This window comes from Cariama cristata, unplaced genomic scaffold, assembly GCF_000690535.1.
Source record: "Cariama cristata isolate BGI_N322 unplaced genomic scaffold, ASM69053v1 scaffold5516, whole genome shotgun sequence".
In the NCBI taxonomy this organism is placed as follows: Eukaryota; Metazoa; Chordata; class Aves; order Cariamiformes; family Cariamidae; genus Cariama; species Cariama cristata.
Genome location: NW_009623711.1, coordinates 8474 through 28575, shown reverse-complemented (window position 1 = coordinate 28575; position 20102 = coordinate 8474). Strand labels below are relative to the sequence as shown.

Genomic DNA, 20102 nt, shown 5'->3' with positions numbered 1-20102 from the left:
CATGTACCTGACAAGAAGGCCAGCTGTTAATATTACCTCTTCTGTCTTTTAAAAGGAAGGTGCTTCTGCTCGAAAAACACAAACTCCAGCAGCACAGCCCGTACCACGACCAGGTAAGGTAGCCTACTACTGTTTGTGCTTGTCTTCCAAATAAGTCTTGAGTTTCAAACAAGTACTATTTAAAAGTTTAGTTAGCCGAAGAATGAAGTGGGGATCGTTTACTTGTGGCCTTTAACTGCATGTGTATTGGAAATAACACATAACTTTTTGATTAATGTTATACCACGGCACTTGGGTTCGTTTTCTTCAGTGTGTTGCCCAATTAGGTCATTGAAAGGATGCACTAGTGAAAATAAAAAGTGATGAACTTCTTCGTTGTCAGCTTGGTAGTTCACAAATGCCAGATCAAATATATAGTAAGAGCTGCTTAATACTCCAAGGTGAAACAACCTAAATAGAAAAGCTAATCTCAAAAAGAGATATTTTATTACTTCTGTTATTAATATATCAGAAATAAGTCTTTCTGTGAATGTGTTATCATTACCTTATGTGCTAAGAAGTGTGAAGAAGTATTTGTAATGGGGCCAGAATCCTCAACTGGCTTTCTAATTCCCAGTTAGTAGACTCCAGCTACCAAGTCCATTTTGTATGTCAAATTGAATCTCAAATTGAGATTCAAAGATAGAATGATACAGGTACTTTGTTTTGTTTTAATGAGAAACCCTTAGAAAGAGTTTTTAAAAGCATGTAAGAGTACAGACAGTATATGGGAGGACCAGTGTTTCTGAACAGCTATGTGCATGTCTGCACCTAGTTTACATACTGTGAGAATTTCTGGTTTGGTGGAAGAAAGTCTTAAGTGGAAGGGTTGTTTTAAGAACATAATGATGGTTATTGTTGTTTTGAAGATATTGGAAAGGGGACTTTTTTTTTTTTGGAAACAAAAGCCACCTTTTAAAATGAATATACTTTTCCTAGAAGTACTGTTGGAGTATTGTATATTCCTGTTGAGACTACTAAATGCTTTCAATGCATGCCTTGCTAATTCCTTGAGATTTATTAGTAGGATTTAATGCTAAGACTTTAATATTGTAAAAATGATTTGTCCCCAAAAATCTATTCTAATATTGAATATTCTCAGCATGTCTAAATGCTGTTGTGCACAGATTCTTCTGTTTGGTTATTTTGATACTAGAAAGGTCATACTGCCTGTCATACTTATCTCACTAGCCCTGTTAGGCATAATAATGCAAATGGAGTTGACAGACAGCAGTATGAAAAGGGTAGAAGTGGCAAGAAGAGAAATCTGACTGAGTTGTCACAGGTCCCTACTGCTAGCTGTGACTTCATGGGCATTAACTGGCAGAAGTCTCTTTTTTGGTACCTTATATAGGTTATACTGATCTTGGCCTTCTCTAAAGCCCATCTAATCCATTATCTTGCCTCTGTATTGTAAGTTGAAGAGAGAATAGAGAGGAGAGGTATAATCTGAAGAAAGTATATACTGCTTCATTCAAAAAAAACCCAAACCAAAACCCAAAAAAAACCCCCAAACCAACGCTTTCTACCTGTTCTAGGATATTTAGGAGTTTGGAGATTTTAAGAAATCAATTGTTCTGTTCTTAGCAGTCAAAGTACTTAAGACATGCAATTTCCAGGAGGATGCTGCTTTGCACATAAGAAGTGTTAGTTGAATTGGTCAAAATAGTTGTACAGTACTGATTTGAAAAAATAGATGTGCTTTTAATTTAAGGTGATGTGGTGGGGTTTTTTCTGCACCTTTCTGCAGTGCCAGCTTTTCTACTAACCTGGCTTGGTACAGCTGGCAAATTTGTTACAGATGCTTTTATTCCAACCTGCCCCCCCACCCCCTTTTTTTTTTTTTTTTTTTTTAGGGCAGCTCATGCTACCCGTGTATTTCAGGAAGTTTTTTACATTAAGGAGATACCTAGATTTAAAAATAATAAAAATTTAAAAAATTTAAAAATCATTTAGTAGGTAAAGTTCATGTAGTTGAATATAGTGTTGCCAATTATATCTGTGCATTTGACAGCGTCAGGAAAAGATAATTAAGGATACAGTCTCAATATTTCAACAATGGCAACTATGTGTTGTGAATATTTACACTGTTCTAGGAAGTTTCCGAAACAGTTGGTCATAAATAAACATGAGCAAGTTGGTGCTATGAAATTGGAAGTCAATTAATGAAATTTGTCATGCATAGTAGCAGTTGAGACTTGAGTTAGTCTGCATGAATCTTTCTACTACTCACCATTTTCTGATTTTGTGAATTAGGATAAACACACATGGTGATAATTATCAAGCTCAACAGTTCTTTCCTTAAGTTAGGCCTCCTGAGAACTGAACTATAAAATGTTTATTTGGAGGAAGCCAAGTTATTCAGTAATAGCACCAAAGTGATGAATATATATGCCTTTTCAACTTTGAACTGAAGTATCTCCCATATTGAGGAGGTCACAACTGGGAAGACTGAAGTGGGAATATTTTATTAGGGGGCGGGGGGGGCAGTAGTGCAAAATTCTTTGGTTTCTGTCTGGCCAGTATGTATGTTTGTGTGTGTTTATTTGGTGGTTTGGGGTTTTTTTGTTGTTTTTTTGGGTTTTGGGGGGTTTTTTGCTTCAGTGCTACCATATCTGTCATGTTTCACTGTTTCTGGCACTCAAAGAGCTCATGTAACTCAAACTGCAATCGAAAATTAACTTGAGTAAGCCTGAAATTCAGACTTTGATTGTTGAAACTGTTTGTTTGATGAACTACTAATGAAAAGGTGAGGGTCTGTAAAGATTAGTTTGCCGTGAAACAGTCTTCCTGTTGATTCAGCACTATGGAACTTAAGATCTACAAGCAGCTTTTTTCAAGATTGCAGGCATTTTTGTCAATGCTATAGTGCCCCAGCCTTTTGAGGAAGTTAGAGAGGGATGACTAGTTTCAGTAAAATTAGGAGAGATTGACTCAACTGTCCTAACATCTGTTTCACTGTCAAAAGCTGTTTGTCTTCTGAATACTTAGACCCAAATTATAAATCCCTTCTTCAACTTTGTGTATTGCATCTGTGAAAATGATCTAATGACTATAGTGTGACCCTTCTCTGTTTGCTTCTGCAACTAAAAACATTGAAATGTTGCCTTGCAATGACATTTGTATTTATGTATTAGTCGTTCTGCCAAATTTTCTGTGGGTTTTTTTTTTCTTCAGTTTCTCAAGCAAGACCACCTCCAAACCAGAAAAAAGGTGAGTCAATTTTAGTTACACTATCCTTTTCATTTTTGTGTGAATTGTGCCCACTCTATCTTTTGCTGGAACCACAAGCAACTATATAAACGAACACTGGAATGCAGACATCGTTCTGTTGAGCTAAATATGGGTCCTACCCGTATTTAGAGACTCCTGATACAAGGGTACACTTTTTTTGATGAATGAAAACCGTCAGTTTAGAAAAGATATACTACAATTTTTCTTGAATATCTGTTATTTTGATCTGTTAAGCAAGAGTTTTGTTTTTATGTACAGTTCCTTTAAGGGGGGAGGGGGGTGATTTAAAAAACATAAAATTAAAAAAATCCACAGAAACCACAACAGAAAAAAAAAACACAGGCAAATGTAACTTTATTATTTCTACAGGATCTCGAACTCCCATAATCATTATTCCAGCAGCAACGACCTCTTTAATAACAATGCTTAATGCAAAGGACCTTCTGCAAGATCTGAAGTAAGTAGCTGATTAGAACATACTGTATAAAGAACTGTTTTCAGATGTAAAGGTATACTACTACCAAATTAGTAATTAAGCAAGAGGGAGTATCTACTGTCTTGTGACAAGCTAGCCTTACAGACAGAGTATAAAAGAAATTAATACCTCTTGAACAGTAGGAAAAAAGCAACAAATGATTTTCAGAGTTTTTGCACAGTTGTGACTTGCGGGCCAAATGGGCAGATTGAGCAGAAAGTCTTACGATTCCATCTCTGTAGTGGTTTTCTTTTATGTAACACAAATGTACACATATGCAACCGATCAACGAACCCTTACAATGGAGGAAGACTTAGAGGAGATGAGCAAGGGCAGTGTGCTCATGGAGCTCAGAAAAGTTTTTGGGAAATGACCACAGGTAACTAAAGGAGAAGGTGAGTGGAGGGTGGCCCCCAGTAAACAGCTGTATCAGCTACGCGGGTCAACTGGTTGTGCAAATAAAGAAGTTTTTTTAATTTCACATACAACAAAAATAAGAATAAAGCATTATCATTAAGTATTGATGCAAATTCATTGAGAGGAATTAATGAATTGCTAAAATTTGTTTATTGCATCACACATCCGATTCTAAGAATTAATTCATTATGGCTGAATGCAATCAGCACTGCAAATTACTTTCTTTGTGGTAAGGTAAAATTCACTATTATGGTGAAAAAAAATAATATTTTTGCTTGTCCAACAGATCATGGTATTTAAGAGTTGCCTATTGGTTAATATCAGTTAATTTTTCTGAAACAGACATTTTCACAGAGAAATACACTGTTATAGATTGTCTGCAATGGTATGTTCAAAAAATGGAGAGCTCTTCTTTCTTCCACCTTCAGCACTTTGCTTGTCCTTTATGAGACTATACGCTGCTTTTCTTCAAAAATGGGCTGTCTTTATTGTGGTGCTACAGCTTTCACTGGAATTGACCTAGAATTTTTTTTAAACTGTGCTGTGAGATACCAGGTGCCTTCTGATCTCCAGCTATTTCTAGTTCCTAGATCACTGCCCGATTTCATCAAAGATGCAGTAAGCATACGGGACTCTTGGTGCCTCTTCCAAAATATTTAATCGGAGAGAAGGCTGGCTTTTAACATTATAGTTTAATGTGCAAGCAGTCACTGGACTGATACAATTGTGTTGACAGAGGATGTTGCTTGTTTATGTGAGTTTCTATATTTAAGAAAAAATTTCACAGCTGCCAGCCTTGGATTTTTACATCTATGTAACTTGTGATTTCCTGGTACAGGAATACCTACAATGGAATAAAGCACCTATATGTCATGTGTAAGTGTATCTGTGCTAGGAGGCTTGCACGGTTTTCAGCTCCACTGGGGCGGAGCTACAGTTAACTTCTCAAGACCTGCCCCAAGAGAAGGCTGATCATTGAAGTGCAAAGACTGTCATCCAGAAAAAAAATGAAATTAAGTTTAAGAGTTCAAGGGAGGACACTGTTGTAATTAACAAGTATGAAAGACAAAGTGAAGAAGCAAGGTATGTTAATGAATCAGAATTGCAATAGCAGAGTTCAGAATAGCAAAATATTAATTTAGCCATGACAGTTCTAGCACTTTTCTTGAAAATATGCCACCTGGCCTGTATTTTTTTTGCATTCAAATTTATTGGAGTAGTTTGTTTAGGAATGGCTGCAGGGTTTGTTTTTACTGTTCAGGTATGCAGAGTGTAGAACTAGCCTTGATGTAGAGTGTGATTGATAGATATGTGATGGTTTTCCAAGGAAAGAAGACTTATATAATTTCTACCTCTAAGTCATCGCCTCTCTTTCCCCACTTTCAGCTAAATTTGTCAGAACAGTAGAGATTTGGAAGACATGTCCTTGCCAAAAGTTTTGGAATAAAGAAATATTGTGCAGATAGAAAAGACACACCCAAAGTAATACTCCCTTCCTTACCCCTGCTGAGGAACATGCAGGGAGATTTTAGTTTCTTGTAATTTTAGAGATAATCGGCCTGCTTGTATTAGCCATCAGAGGAGACCAATGATACAGCACAAGGAGAAGGGATTTTTGGAATGGAAGAGTAAGAGCCATTACAGGGGGGACTGCTAAGAAATGCAGGAGAACCCTGGGAGAACGAGGCCCCAGGATTGTTAGGGTATGGAAGCTGTGACTGATGCACATGTGACATGGGCTATTTACAGGGCAACTTTTTCTTCCATGCCTGATACCTGAGGCAGCACAGTTCTGTGAAGTGTGTGATAATAAAGAATGAGTATTTGGGTTTCATAAATAAAACCAACTTTTGTGATTCCCACCATCTAAAGGTTTTTTAAAATAAGGAACAGAGTTAGCTGAAATTATTGTTAGAGATCAAACCACTTAAAATCAAAAGTTAATCGTAGCTAGGAATTCCCATCTTTTAGGATAGTTTTTGTCTAGGATGCTGGATTTTTTTTTTTTGTCAGTAACGACTGCAATGCGCTGTCACTTTGGATGTGAGAAAAAGTAGTGATTGCGGTATCATTGGCAGATATATTAGGTTGTTTCTTGTAAAATAAACAGGACAGTTTTCATCAGGTACTATGGTAGGTGTTAAATTCAGTTGTCAAGGTCTCAGAGAAACTTATTAATTATACCAGATTTTTAGTAAGCCTTTTCGTAGCTCTAGTATGTTGTGGGAGGGGGGTTTCTTGCCAAATTTGGCTGGCATCTGTATGATGCTTAGCATCTTTAATTCATCACTAACGTTATGCACTCCTTTGAGGTAGAGAATATGGAAAGCAGGAAAGCTATCACGAGTAGATTGAAATTATAATGATAAATCGGAAGCATGTTACTGGTTTAAGATTTTTTTTTTTTAAGATATCTAATTTGTGTGTTGGATACATTTGTTGCAACTTAGATTTTGTGGAGGGACATTTTTATATGTGATTGTAATATATACAATTCATGTGCTATATAATATGCAACTATTCTTATAACCTTTTTTTGAAAGGTTATTTTTCTAAGGAGCCAAGTACAAGATAAAAAAAAGAAGAGTTTCTAAAATATTAAAAAGAGATAATTTCATTTAAAATCAGAACTGCAATACTTTATGGTATATTGTGAAGCTTCTTAAAAAATATTTCATATAATACACTTTATTCTTAGTCACTATCTGAATGCAACACTGGATATCATAATTATTGCATAAAATCTGCTTTTCCAGACTAAGTATTTGAGAATATCTGAAGTTAGGCTTTTCAGAGGCAATGCTTCTGCTTTACATGGAACAGAAGCAAGGCAGGAATTATATAAAGCAGATGTAAATGATTAGATGATGATTGTGTTTTTTTATTATGATGATGCTTTTACTCATGTTTCACCATATGTGGCCAGGCAACTCACTGAGATTTATCCAGCTTTGATACAGAGCAAACTATCTGAAAGATTCAGGGATGATGTATTACAAAAGAAAGCTTTGTTCTCTTGCAAAAATAGGTGTATGAAGCTTTTGATTCTGTCAGCTAACAAAAATATTGAGAGGGTTGTAAAAATAAATCTTCTGTTCTAAACACAATCAAATGTGTATTATGGTGATCTCTGTTACTGTCCAGCACTGGAGTTGCCTTATTCTCTGTTCATGCATTTTTCAGTATGCCTGAGCTGCGGGCCAGAAAGTGCTGACCTGACCTCTGTGGAAGTGTTTTAGGTAATGGTAGCAATTGATGTGAGTTTTGAGCCCAGACAGGAGCCGCCCTGGCAGTTCAGTGGATAAGTCCTTACCAGTTACTGCCATAACTGGTCTTGTTCAAGCACTTACCTATTACCCTAGAAAGGGGACCTGCTGTCCTTGTAAAGTGAGAGAGCGCACCAGGTTTTATGTGGATAATGATTTTGGCAATTAACAGCAAGAGAATTAAGTGCTATTAATTTCCTAGTAGGGGTCTAAAAATGGATTCTGAGTAGATGTGGAATTTTTTTTTTTATTAGGGAATAGTAATCTGGAGAGGCAACAAAAAAAGTAAGCTCCTGCAGAATCAGGTTTCAGAACACTTTTCTAGTGTATTGGATGATTAAAAAGGTGTCAAGTACGAATGTGTAGTTAAGCCACTAGCTATGGTATTGTGGCAAATAATTTCCAAGAGAAGATTAGTTTTTTGGTGTTTTCTTTAATACTTAGATTTCTTAAGTTTGTCTTTTATGTCCAGGTAGTGATGGAGTAAGCCATGATTATATTTATTAATCATACAGTAATTTCTATTGATTCTCAATTCTTGAGTATATGGCTTTTATTATACTTACTGAATCAATAGTTCCTGGAAATGTAAGCATATATTTCATAAACTTTCTGTAAGCTGTCATTTATTCCTGTACTCTGTGTGTCTACACATATGTAAGCATTTCCTTCAGTGCTTTCTTTGACAGTCATCTTCTCTACTGTTCCATGTGAATCTGCTCATTGATATTTTTTTTTCTTCAGAAAAATCAGATAAGATACTTTGTGTTCTGTCCTGGAGAAAGGCATTCAAAAAATTCAGATTTTTACAGTAAATAAAACTGAAGCTGTTGTCTAGAAGATACATAACTGAGGCACATCCGAATGGTGCCTTAATGGCTGTAACAGAGTTTCTAGCTCAAGTGGAGAGAAACTGTTAATAAACTGGTGCTGAAATAAATTCTTAAATACAGAAACATTTAAAGCTAGAAGTAGAATTGAGAATGCCTGTTTTGGCCAAATCCGAGGGGTCTCAGATATAGTGTTGAAATTCTTAGACTCTGGAATAGTAATATTGCCTCTTGTCTTAATTTGGCGGGGCGGGTGGGGGGGGAGTAGGTTTCCTGTTTCCATTTAAAATGTGTTTACTTCCTCACATTTACCAATTAAAATTGTGACCTTTTAGATTGCTGTTCATATGAATATTTGATTATCACTATAATGTATGTATGGCTGTTTGGTTTTTATTTACATATTCTGTAAGAGTTTGTTCTCATTTAGTACATGGGACATGTAATAAAGAACAAAATTCTTCTCAAGCTTTCTACCATTTTAGGGGATCCTGGCTTTTCATATAGACCTTGCCACTTGGGTGAAAGGTGTTTGAGGTTTTTTTTGTAACTTTAAAAATTATTTAAAAAAAAAATAATTTCCATCTTTCTAGCCCAGATTCCTTAGTTCTGATGGGTGAGGAGAGACTCATGCATGGTTTCCCTAAAAGCTCATGACCACCAAGCAAACCTTCATTTTGAGTTATAAAATACAGTTTCCTATCAGTTAGTATTGCCAAAGCAAAACCTGCAACCTGTTGGTACGACAGGGCATTAGGTACGCTATTGATTAAAGTTGCATCTCACTTCTGAGTTTTTAAATTAGCAACTTGACTAAAAATACTTAATTCTGAAGCCATGTTTGGTAGCTTTTTTCAGAGTAGAACTGTGTTGAATGCTTCTGTGTACAATGCAATTGTATGTGTTGGTTGTGGAAGATAAAATATATGTAAATATTAACTGTTTTCTAATTATTTTAATTATTGGTGAAATGGCTGTCTTAACATTTTTTTTTAATAATATTCTAGGTGGCCTAAGTGTACTTTTTCCCAGTGTATCCTGTATAGCTTTCTTGTCTGTATTTTATTTAGAATGGTGGTGTTTTACATGTACTAGGCAGATAAGCGTAATTTGATTTATAGCTTAGCATTTAACATCTGTAATGCTTTTTCTGTATTTGCAATACTAGCCAACCTTAATGCACAATTCATAGTTGTTTGCAGTTTGTTTTTTTTTATTTTCCAGTGCAGTTGTATGCATTTGGACGCACACTTCAGAAATTGGTTGTGACTTTCTGGTTTTGAAACACTGTTAAATCATAAGGAGTATAAGGGCGGTTCATCTGTTTGTTTATGTTAAGAAAGTAAAATAGTTTTGCTTGAAGGTTTATTGACAGTTTCCACGTGCTGCCTTAAAACATGCTTGTTTGGGGTTTTTTTCCCCCAAAATGCCATTTCTGACTGGATATAAGATGTTAGCAAAAACTAGCATTTTCAAGTTGACTCAATAACAAACTCTTCCTCATATTTCATTTTTCATTCCTTTTCTTCTATTTTTCCAGCAATAGGAAGTGCAGTCTGCCTGTTTAAGCACATTTGAATTGGTTTTTAGTATTCAAACAGAAGTAGGTTGAAGAGAACAAATAGAAATGGTGCAAACAACTTACCCGAAAAATGTAATGAACTTTTAAAAAGCACAGTCTGTACTATAATGAAGAGAAATCTTACCAATTATATAGAGTACTGTGTTTGTTAAATGTAGCACCAATACTCGTTATAAGTTTTGCAGTTCAATGAAACAGAGTGTTTCTTTTTATCAGAAGTTTTGGAAATGAAATGTCAGTGGCAAACAGTGTTAGTAGTGCAGCTGGGTGGTTCTGAATAGAGTATTAGAACACGGGTCTCAGCTCTGCTCTTTTGCTGGCCTCCTAGGTGGTACTGGTCGCATCAACTTACCTTTCTGTGACATAGTTTCAGTTCTAGAAAATGCATGATGTTATTCTCTTTCCTTTTTACAAAATCCACTGAGATTCATCAGTAAAAAGGCTTACAGTACTCTGACACTTGGGATGCCAATTTTGAGAACTGTTCTGTGTATTTTATGACCACCATAAAGAGTCTCTTGAAATGGAATTGCCTTTTTTTTTTTAAGGTGGGTGGCTGAAAAATAAAAGATCTGTAATTCATTTGGAGGGGGGGTTGCATCTTAAGCATTTATTTTTGTCATATGGAGATTACATAAGACATGAGGATCACATTATCCTTACTTTCTGAGCACTTAATCTATCAGAGAAGCTATTTAGAAAACCAAACCAAAACAAAAGCAACACAATTGTAGTATCGTACATCATAGTAACCAGTTGAATCATTGATAATGTAAAATCATCATCCAAAAAATAAAACCTCACTCAAAAAGGTTTTTTACCAAAAATCCAGCTTTCTTGAGAAAATGTAATTCTGATGGCTGCAAGAGCAAGAGCTCTAAAATTTGCTCGAGGAAGCAATTGTTTCTTAGTGCCCAAGCTTCCCCATGCTACCCTTGATCACTAAAAAGAATGAGTTACAGCTGTTTAGCAGGTTGTGATATGGCTCCTCATCTGCAAATGAACTGGGTAAGGTAGGCAAGGAATGCCATGAATCTTTAAGAACAGATCAGGCTGTAGTTTTGAGGGGCAGAGGACCTTTCCAGTATGACGGTTTTTATCATAAGGGCTTATGAAATATCATTCTCATATTTTTTGCTGTTCTGAATGAGTAGTGATGGAGGCTTGGCATAGTGAAAATGAGATGGCTGCAGTGACTGTTGCCAATAATGCAAAGTTCTGATAAAGTGGTTACTTTTTCTGCTGATTACATCAAATAAATTGCTTTTGTCCACTGAATGTTTCTTTATTCCCCAAGGTTTGTACCATCGGATGAAAAGAAGAAACAAGGCTGTCAACGAGAGAATGAAACTTTAATACAGAGAAGGAAGGACCAGATGCAGCCTGGGGGAACTACAGTTAGTGTTACTGTACCTTATCGAGTAGTAGACCAACCTCTGAAACTTATGCCACAAGACTGGTAAGACAGATTTCCCCTTTATAAAATATCTTAACCAGGAGAATGCAAAATTTGGAGGGGACCATAAAATGCTACTAAATTCACTAAAAAATAAAGATAAGGCTATAAGAATGGATTTGATTATTAACTGTATAGGAGTCTTCAGGTGAAAATAATATGAAACTAAACTTTTTTAAAAGGTCTTAAGAAATCGCAACACACTATATTTTAACAGCACAGCTAATTTTATTAGGTTTGCCTGAAATGTTCAAAAAACTGAAATAAGAATATTCATATTAGTTTTCTGGTTTGTGATACTGTAGTGTGCAAGCCAGTAAAACGTGATCTGAGAGAAAAATCCTCCTTTCTTGTCTGCTTTCTGAATGAGAGTCTATTGGGAAGATATGTTTGCAGGCCTTCAGCATCTGACATTCTAGCTTTTTTTTAATTGTTTAAGAAAGAAAGAAAACACATCAGACAGTAAAGACTGAACTGTGATTTTAGTATTCAGTCAGATTTGTTGAACTGGATTCAGTGATGCAAGCTTACTTCTGAAGGCAAAGACCCAGTTGGGGAAAGGGAATCATAGGTAGCTTTTATTTTTAAGAAAAGCTGGAAACAGATTATTTTGTCTGTAGCCCATTCTTCAATGCTATGAAAAAATATTTATTTTTAAGCAGGGAAGTTCTGGAGAAACATCTCTTTGTTATTTGATGTAATGAATTAGGCTACATTTTTACTTCTTCCTCACAAGTGTGAAGATTCTAGACATGCACGATGACATTTTTGGTGGTTTTGTAACTTCCAAAGTAGATTTTAATGAAGAGGAATACTTTGGAAAGGTCCTGTCCAAATTAATTGTTCTGTACATTGAGAACTTGGAACTAATCAGAAATCCATGGTTTTGAAATGCTAAATATTAAATAGCATTTAAAATGTTTAATGATCAAACCTTTAAGAACCATCTAAAATGGTTCCTAAAGTGCTTCCTACCAAAGAGATGAAGTGGTGTGGGTTATTTAGCTTGTTTTTCTCCAAGGGAGAATCAGATACTACTATCTAGAAACATGTTGCAGCTGGGTTTGTAATGGCTAACAGAAAAAAAGCCTGCAACATCATTTTAAATGGCAAAGTTTTAGTCTGTCTTTTAAAAAAAACAAACCCAAAATTCCCAATTCCATTTGGAATTTGGTAGACTTTACGATAAGTTAAATTTGGGGATTAGATTAGGGAGATAGTTATTTGCAGTAGTAGGTAGGAATCATGGTTGGATGATGTAAATGTTCAAGAAATAGATAGACCATTAGATAGATAGATAGGGAGGTCATTTGTTCTCAAAGGTTTTTTAAATTTTATTAATGTAAAAGCTTCACCTTAATCACAAATTTATTTTCTTAGACTGCAGGTCACGGTTACATACCCTTACAATAAATGATGCACTTTGCAGAAATTTAGCAGCTGTGTCTTCTAATAAATTTTTAGAATAGAAGTTAACAGTATTCAGAATAAAGGCTTTTGAATTGATACATCTCAGTTTACAGTGTTCATAGAAGATCATCTCTAAAATGCTGGAGCACTTTTTAAAAGCAAAGTAATCACAACCAGAAATAAACACTGAAATGTAACATGAGAAACTGAGCAGCATTGTGCAAAGGGACAGAGCTAAAAGTCCAGAAAAGTCCCATTAATTTTTTTTTTTGCCTAATAGAAAAAGCAGTTGTGCTGCAGATGTGGTTGTTAAATGTGCTATACTGCTGTTACTCAAATAAGAAACTATGCTAAGGTATATTGCCTGTTTAAGAAAGCATGTAATTCCAATGTTCAAGGCCATCAACATGTCCATATCTTTCTGTGTTCGTAGGGATCGTGTGGTGGCAGTGTTTGTACAGGGTCCTGCTTGGCAGTTCAAAGGCTGGCCTTGGCTCTTGCCTGACGGATCTCCTGTTGATATCTTTGCTAAAAGTAAGGGGGCGGGGGTGTTGTTTTTAAGTGTTTTGGTATTTGTTATTCTCATTGGGGTTTTTTGTGGGGTGTTTATGCTGATGGCAAAGTACTGCCAAGTACTGCCAAAGTGGTGTTGGACGCGGGTGGTTGAGAAGACAGGGGCTTGGGTCTTCACACAGATGGCAAATATTAATGTGCCCTCTGACGTTCTTCTGTTCTGACCCACAGAAGCTCACAGAAATCTTCTTAGAGCTGTCATCTTTACAAGAGATTCAGAAATAGATAATGTATAAATTTACTTTCAAAGCTTCTAAAAAAAGATGAAAAGACAATGTATATTATAACACTTCATAGATAACAGGTTTACAGGCTGTCTTCAGATTTCATTACTACTTTGAACAGAGGATTAATCGCCTAGTATTTCACTAAGAAAGCTTTACAAATATGATCTGGTATCTGACAAAAACTTGAAAGTTTAATAAGATAGAAATATTTTTAAGTTGTGAGCTAGATGTTACCACTGTATAGATCTGAAGAGATTTTTTGCGTTATCACAATTATGCCCAGTATGCTTTGAGACACACTGCACTTTTCTTGCACAGTTCACTCTTCTGACTGTAAGGTGTGCGATAATATCTAAAGAAACTGTCAGCGTCTGTTCTCTGTTGCTTCATTGGGAAGCTGCCTTAGAAAATAGACCTTTTTATACTGTCCAGTGGTTTCTGAACTACAGATTTAAAAAAACCAAAACACAAAAACCCAAACCAACGCATACACACAAAAGGAAAAAAAAAAAGCCAAACAAAAAAAACCTAAAAAACCACCTTAGTTCAGTCTGTCATTTTCCAGTCAATGTGATGAGGAAACAAGTTTGATCAGGTTTTATATGTGCGCATATTCTGTATGTGAAGTAGAAGGTGGAAAGAGAATGCTAGTTTGCTAAGGAACAAAAAAGGAAAATGGTTGGACAGAAGGCTAAGGATGTATTGAACATGAAAACAGAATGAGTTGCCTAAGGGCGGGGGCGGAGAATGAACAAGGAGAGGGTGAAGGAGCCTGAAAGTCAATGTAAAAGAAAAAATACACCACAGGAGAGAGTTTAACAAAAGAGACTAATGAAAGTAACACTTCAAAATGAAGGTATAGAGAAAATGGAAATTGTGAAAAGCAAACCCAAGAAAAATGCTGTTAAATATTTAAGGTCTAGCTAGTAGTTGCATGCTAGTTCCTATTAATTTTAACATCATGTATATATAAATATGTAGAGGGCCTTAGGAATTGTTATGACATGCTTTGACATTTTTAAAGTCTTTGCTCTGCCAAAGGATCAAAATCGTAGCCTGCTGTAGTTCAGTCTGAAGGTGTACAAATTCTTACATTTTTTCAAGTGAAAGAAGGATGTCTGTTCTTACTTCACTCTTAAAGATACATTGAAATGGACCTTTTTAAATTTTAGAAATGCTTTCCGTTGTTTCAAATTGAGACATTTTTAAATTTTCCTGATAAGAGTATCTCTAGGGCTTTTCCTAATGACTTTACTCGCTCCTTAAAATAAAAACAGTGTAAACAGAGAGAACACAGGCAACATCAGTCTGGTTGTATGTGTTTACCTTTTCCTGAAGTTATCGCTTGGCCCACATTTATAGTCTTCAGTAGTCTTCATAAATGTGGTTTCTGGGATCTGCGACAGTTCTTTGTTTCTTGTGCAGTTTGCGTTTCTCCATGTAAGTCACTGACTCTGTAGTGATTAACAAGTATTCAAAGCTTATCACTGTCATTTTGGAAAACAAGCAGGCAGCTTTCTGTAAAGAATTCCTCAATAAAATTTGTATTGGACCAGAGCCTGTCAAACTAGTTTTATTTGCTCAATTGCGATGTCAAGTAGCATCTTGTTAGTTCCATCTCTAAAATTGTTCTCCTTAGTTTTCTTTACACATGGTCTGAGTGTTTCATATTCAGGTAGCAAACAAGCTTATTTTTGCATCTGCAAGTGAATGTTTGAGGTGAAATTTTGAATTATGTCACCTTAATGAACAAATACTTAATTTTGAATACCATTTTAAAGGTCTTGCCGCTAGAGCACATTAGTGCACTTGAATACTGATTTGTTTCATATTCAGAAGTGGATTGTCTTCTGCTCAATATCATTTAACCTTAATGCAGAGGCTCTGTCAGGTGTTAAGCTTTCTGTAAATGCGTAGCCCAGGTATATCTTTATTTGCTTTCTCTGGAGTTATTTTAAAACATGCGACATTGTATAGCAAAGATAATGTATGTGTATTCTTAGTTTTCAGTCACAAAGCGTGGAAATTTATCTGGCAGTGGTACAAGCCAGATGATCACTTCTTTAGCTTTTTTTTTTTAATTAACAAACTAATTTCAGATAGCACTCTTCTAGGAAACTCCTAGATATATCATTTTATAGATTGACCTGTATCTGCAAAAGAGGACTGATTGATTTATTCATTCATTTATTTTAGCCATTGGGCTAAAACTGTAGGTGGATTTTGTGGAAGAAAAAATGAAGAGGTGGTACCTGAAAAGATGTCACCATGGTATTAAAAATAACTAGTTTCCAGAAGCCTAGTCAAATGCTTCTGCTTTACTTCTCCAATAATATCCAAAATAAAAAATGCATCAAATTGGTTACCAGATAGGAATTCTACAGGACTTAAATACTTTGCACTGGATTATGTGTCAAAACTATGCTTCAGCTAAGGAAATCGAGAAGAATCACAAGATTTTTAATACCTGCTGTGTTAATGCTTAGGCTTTACATAATTCATACATGACAATACTTCCCAAGAGCAAAATAACTGTTAATATTTTACCATTTTTAACTGAGTACTAGATCAGGGGAAATTGGCAGTTACTAAATTTCTCAGAACATTTCATGTAGCATTTGGGAGTTGCACTGGCATTCTGCTATCAGTCTTCTATGCAGACTTCCAGGAAATAGCCAGGCTTCCTTCTCAGTGGTCTCAGAAATTACTTGTCTTGTTGGTTTTGGTTTTTGTTTTTGTTTTGTGTTGTTTTTTAATTCTTGGACAGTTCAAAGATTTTCAGAAAACACATCTTGATTTCCCAAAGAAAATGTGCTTGAATTGACAATGAGTTTCTGCTGTCCTGCTGGAATCTATGCATCTAAAAATAGGGGCTGCCCTTGCACTTAAACCTGTAATAGCACGAGAGCCTGATAGTGGCCACCGGCTGCTGTATTTAGCTCAGTGCCCTTTATTTAACTAGTTGACTTTCTTGAGGGATGGGCTCATTAATTTTGTTCTCAGGCTCTATTTTGAAAAAAGAGGAGTGGGAATTCTCTTGGACTAATAATTAAACACTGTAAAATCATCATGTTTGTACACTGAATGGTTTCTTGTTTCCTGTAGTTAAAGCTTTTCATCTCAAATATGACGAAGTACGTCTGGATCCAAATGTACAGAAATGGGATGTAACAGTGTTAGAACTAAGCTACCACAAAAGACACTTGGACAGGCCAGTATTTCTACGCTTCTGGGAAACTTTGGACAGGTATCCTTTATGCTCATACTTTTATGATATTTGGTGGGAGTGAAAAGTTGTGGCAACAAGGGAATTGTATACAACTTGGACACCTGAACAATGTTTTAGCTTGAAAATACTGCTTGTTTAGATTTTTCCCTGGGGATACAGTTCAATATATACCACTGCATTTTATTACAGACTACAAATAATAATCTCCAAAGTGTAATATGCGTGGATTTAAAGGAAAGCTAGCTACCATTAATCGTTGATTAGTACCATGATTCCCCACCTCCCTTGAGGCAGAAGGAAAAGAATGGAGAACAAGCTAGGTGGGGTCGAGTTTTCCTCTGTTCCCCCAGCCCTCCCCTTGGAGTGCAGTTCTGAGCTTACAAGCTCTCCTCCTTTCTCTCTCTACTTCACTAGATAACAGTCTAGAAAAGGTTAGAAACTACCTGAAGATAAAAAGCCACAAAACATTATCTTATCCTGATGCCCCTGAGTCCACAGGACTGAGTTGAAGAGGAAGGAAGTCAAAAAAGATACGGTGCATAATGAGCTTTGGACTGGTGATTCCTGTCTCTTAGGGGCCTTCCGAGTACTTAGCCCTGCCTTTTGTGAGAAGCGAGGGATGGGGGAGCACCAGCAGCTCTGTGAAGAGCAGCATTGCTTTGACTTTGCTTCTCTGAATAGGAAGTTCATTGCAATACCTTTTTATGTTGTAGAGAAGAAACTTTCTTATCATGAAGGAGTTGAAGAAATATTGAGGGAAGGGAGAAGCCCATGCATTTCATGAATGTTTAATCTTCTCATGTTGATTGCACAGCAGACTGCTTGAATGACTGAGTGAACTTCAAACAGAAAAATCCTGTGGGAATTGTCAAAATAATTCCAAGCATCAGACTTCCTATGGCTTCTTATTTAAAAGTCTCAGCTAAACTATGTATCTGAATTCCCAGAATGAACTAGAGTAATCTTTAACAACAATCTTCCAATGTTAGAAGTCATGTGATGCCTTGGAAAACATGAATTTTCTTCGAAGCAAGGATTTTAGCTGACTGTCTTTTAGTGGGACAAATATTGTGCGTAATACAGAGCTATATGGCATAGAAGATATTGCATCTCTTTGGCGATTTGCAAATTCTCTAAGAATTTTGTTCTAACAAAGTCTGTGCGTGTGATTCCGGAGAGTACAGTTTCCATAAATAGCAAAAGAGTAGTAATGTTGTCTTCTGTTCATTTTTTTCAGGTATATGGTAAAGCACAAATCTCACTTGAGATTCTGAATCCTTCAGCTGCCATTTATTTCCTGAAGTATGGATTGAGAAAAAATGAAAGGGGCTCCAATTTGGAGACCAGAGCTCACACTATATGATGTGTCAAGAACTTTACAAATGAAGAAGGGTCACAGTTTAAACTTTTTATAAAATCTTGTTTGGATGCTTCATGCTATGGCAGGTTGATACCTGTTGTTATTCAGAAGCAAAGGGGTTTTGCTTAAAACTATTTTTTTAATGTTGTTAGCCTTCTAGTCTGCAATCCAAATTGTATATTTTGATAGCAGCAGTTTCTTCTCTGTTTTGTTAAATTAGCCACATTTTCAAATAATGTGTTTTGTTCCTTATTAGAAAATAGATTGATCTTCACTGCAGGTTACAAATGTGTGTGCGTGTGCGCATGTGCGCACATGTGTGTGTATATATATGTGTGTGTCTATATATATAATGTATAAAAAAAAAAATTAGACACACTTACGCACACATAGGTGTTACCAGGCTTTCTAAACCACTTAGCTTCTGAGCTTAGTTTTGGTTTTCTTTGCTTATTGTTTCACTTATTGAAGATATCTGGTTGTGAATGATACAACGTTTTAGTCAATAGGACTTGCAAACTAAGCAAAGTGAAAATTGTTTTGGATAAATCAAAATGTCAACCTGTATCTGTATATTCCATCAGTCTTTGTTGAAAAAGGGAAGATGAAAAAATCTAGAAACACTTTTTTCAATTTGTAATGTCCCAGTTTACTAAATCTTTAAACTTTATTATAGGAATACCTTCAAGTCATGTTAACTTTAAATTGCCATTCTCCACACAGGTGTCTCTATTTAAACTGAAAGTGTGCATGTGTACATTCCCATATCAAAATACCTTTACACGAGTCTAAATGTTACCTACATTAAACAATGACTAGAGGAGGAGAGAGTTTGGATTTTTTTCCGAAAACAGCCACAACAAGGAATGAATAATTTTAACTTCTTGGCATTTATACTTTAATACCACCTCTAATATTATTTTCTTGTGGCAAAAGCAGCCCAGACGATGTCTACAGGAGTTGTAATTTTCTGAGATGAGTGGCTAATATGGCCTGCTAACAGTCCTGCATTGGAATGGAAAATGAGCCAACTCTAATTACCAAAGAAGAGATTTGCTTGATCTACAGTATAACTGGGGCCGGGAGACCCTGGTATTTGTATGAATTTATGATATCTCTGTATCTATTTAATAACATAAAGTTGATGTTGCATACCAGTGGATGTAGAGAATGATCAAATACTGTAACACCCGCATGAATTTTATTCTGGGATAGAAAATACATGTTTATATTCCTGTTCTTGAAATTCCAAACCATGTTTTTTTCCTATACTTTACATTTAAGGTTTGACAAAAGTAAAATGTTCTACCTATTCTTCTTTAGTTTTGCTTTTTATTTGATGTTACCTTCATTTTTAATAAAACCAGAAGGCACACCTCCTTAAGAGGTTTTTAAGAACTGTCTTAAATTTGAGGACTGTGAGGTCTGACTTTTAATTAAATGTTTCCATCCCTGCTATATTGAGACTACTATTTTTAAATGGTTTTAATAGAAATGTGAAAAAAAAAAACAAAAACAACAAAACAAACCACTAAACAAAAAAAAACAAACCCAGTGACTCCAAGATTAGAAGTAGCTGACACTGGATTTTTGAATGGATACTGCAAAGTGACCGAGAAGAGCAGGCAATACAGAACCACTAGAAGGTCTCCTATTTGTATGGGCAGTTGGCCAGTACCAAATGACTGGTTTTTCCCAATACTTAAGCTTATTATAAATGTATCCATGTCATAGCTGAGTAAGCTAAAGCATTCAATACTTCATTTTAACCTGTACTATAATTAGAAAAGCTGTAATGGCTATCAACACAGCAATCGCTGCCATGAGGAAGTGGTTCAATTTAGGGTTCATTGCTGCTTTAAATAGTGGAATATCATGTATGGTTTTCTTAACTCTCAAACATTTCCAATTAGAAATGTAATTTTTTTCGGACTTAATCAGTAGTTCGTGGCCCATGCAGTTTTAAAGAGACTTCTACAATGGGCAGCAAATGTAAAAAGCAAA

General features: G+C 35.7%; 1 protein-coding gene across 1 annotated transcript in view; it reads left to right on the top strand.

Annotated features, from left to right (window-relative positions):
- Positions 1 to 18923, top strand: part of CDC73 (cell division cycle 73) — a gene marked incomplete at its 5' end in the record, with an annotated part of 102965 nt that extends 84042 nt beyond the window's left edge. The window contains 7 exons of the mRNA XM_009702858.1: positions 56 to 113; positions 3217 to 3252; positions 3643 to 3730; positions 11141 to 11302; positions 13143 to 13243; positions 16615 to 16756; positions 17976 to 18923. Of these exons, the coding sequence (XP_009701160.1) occupies positions 56 to 113; positions 3217 to 3252; positions 3643 to 3730; positions 11141 to 11302; positions 13143 to 13243; positions 16615 to 16756; positions 17976 to 18012 (624 nt within the window). The remainder of the gene's footprint in view (positions 1 to 55; positions 114 to 3216; positions 3253 to 3642; positions 3731 to 11140; positions 11303 to 13142; positions 13244 to 16614; positions 16757 to 17975) is intronic.
- Between the last annotated feature and the right edge of the window lie 1179 nt (positions 18924 to 20102).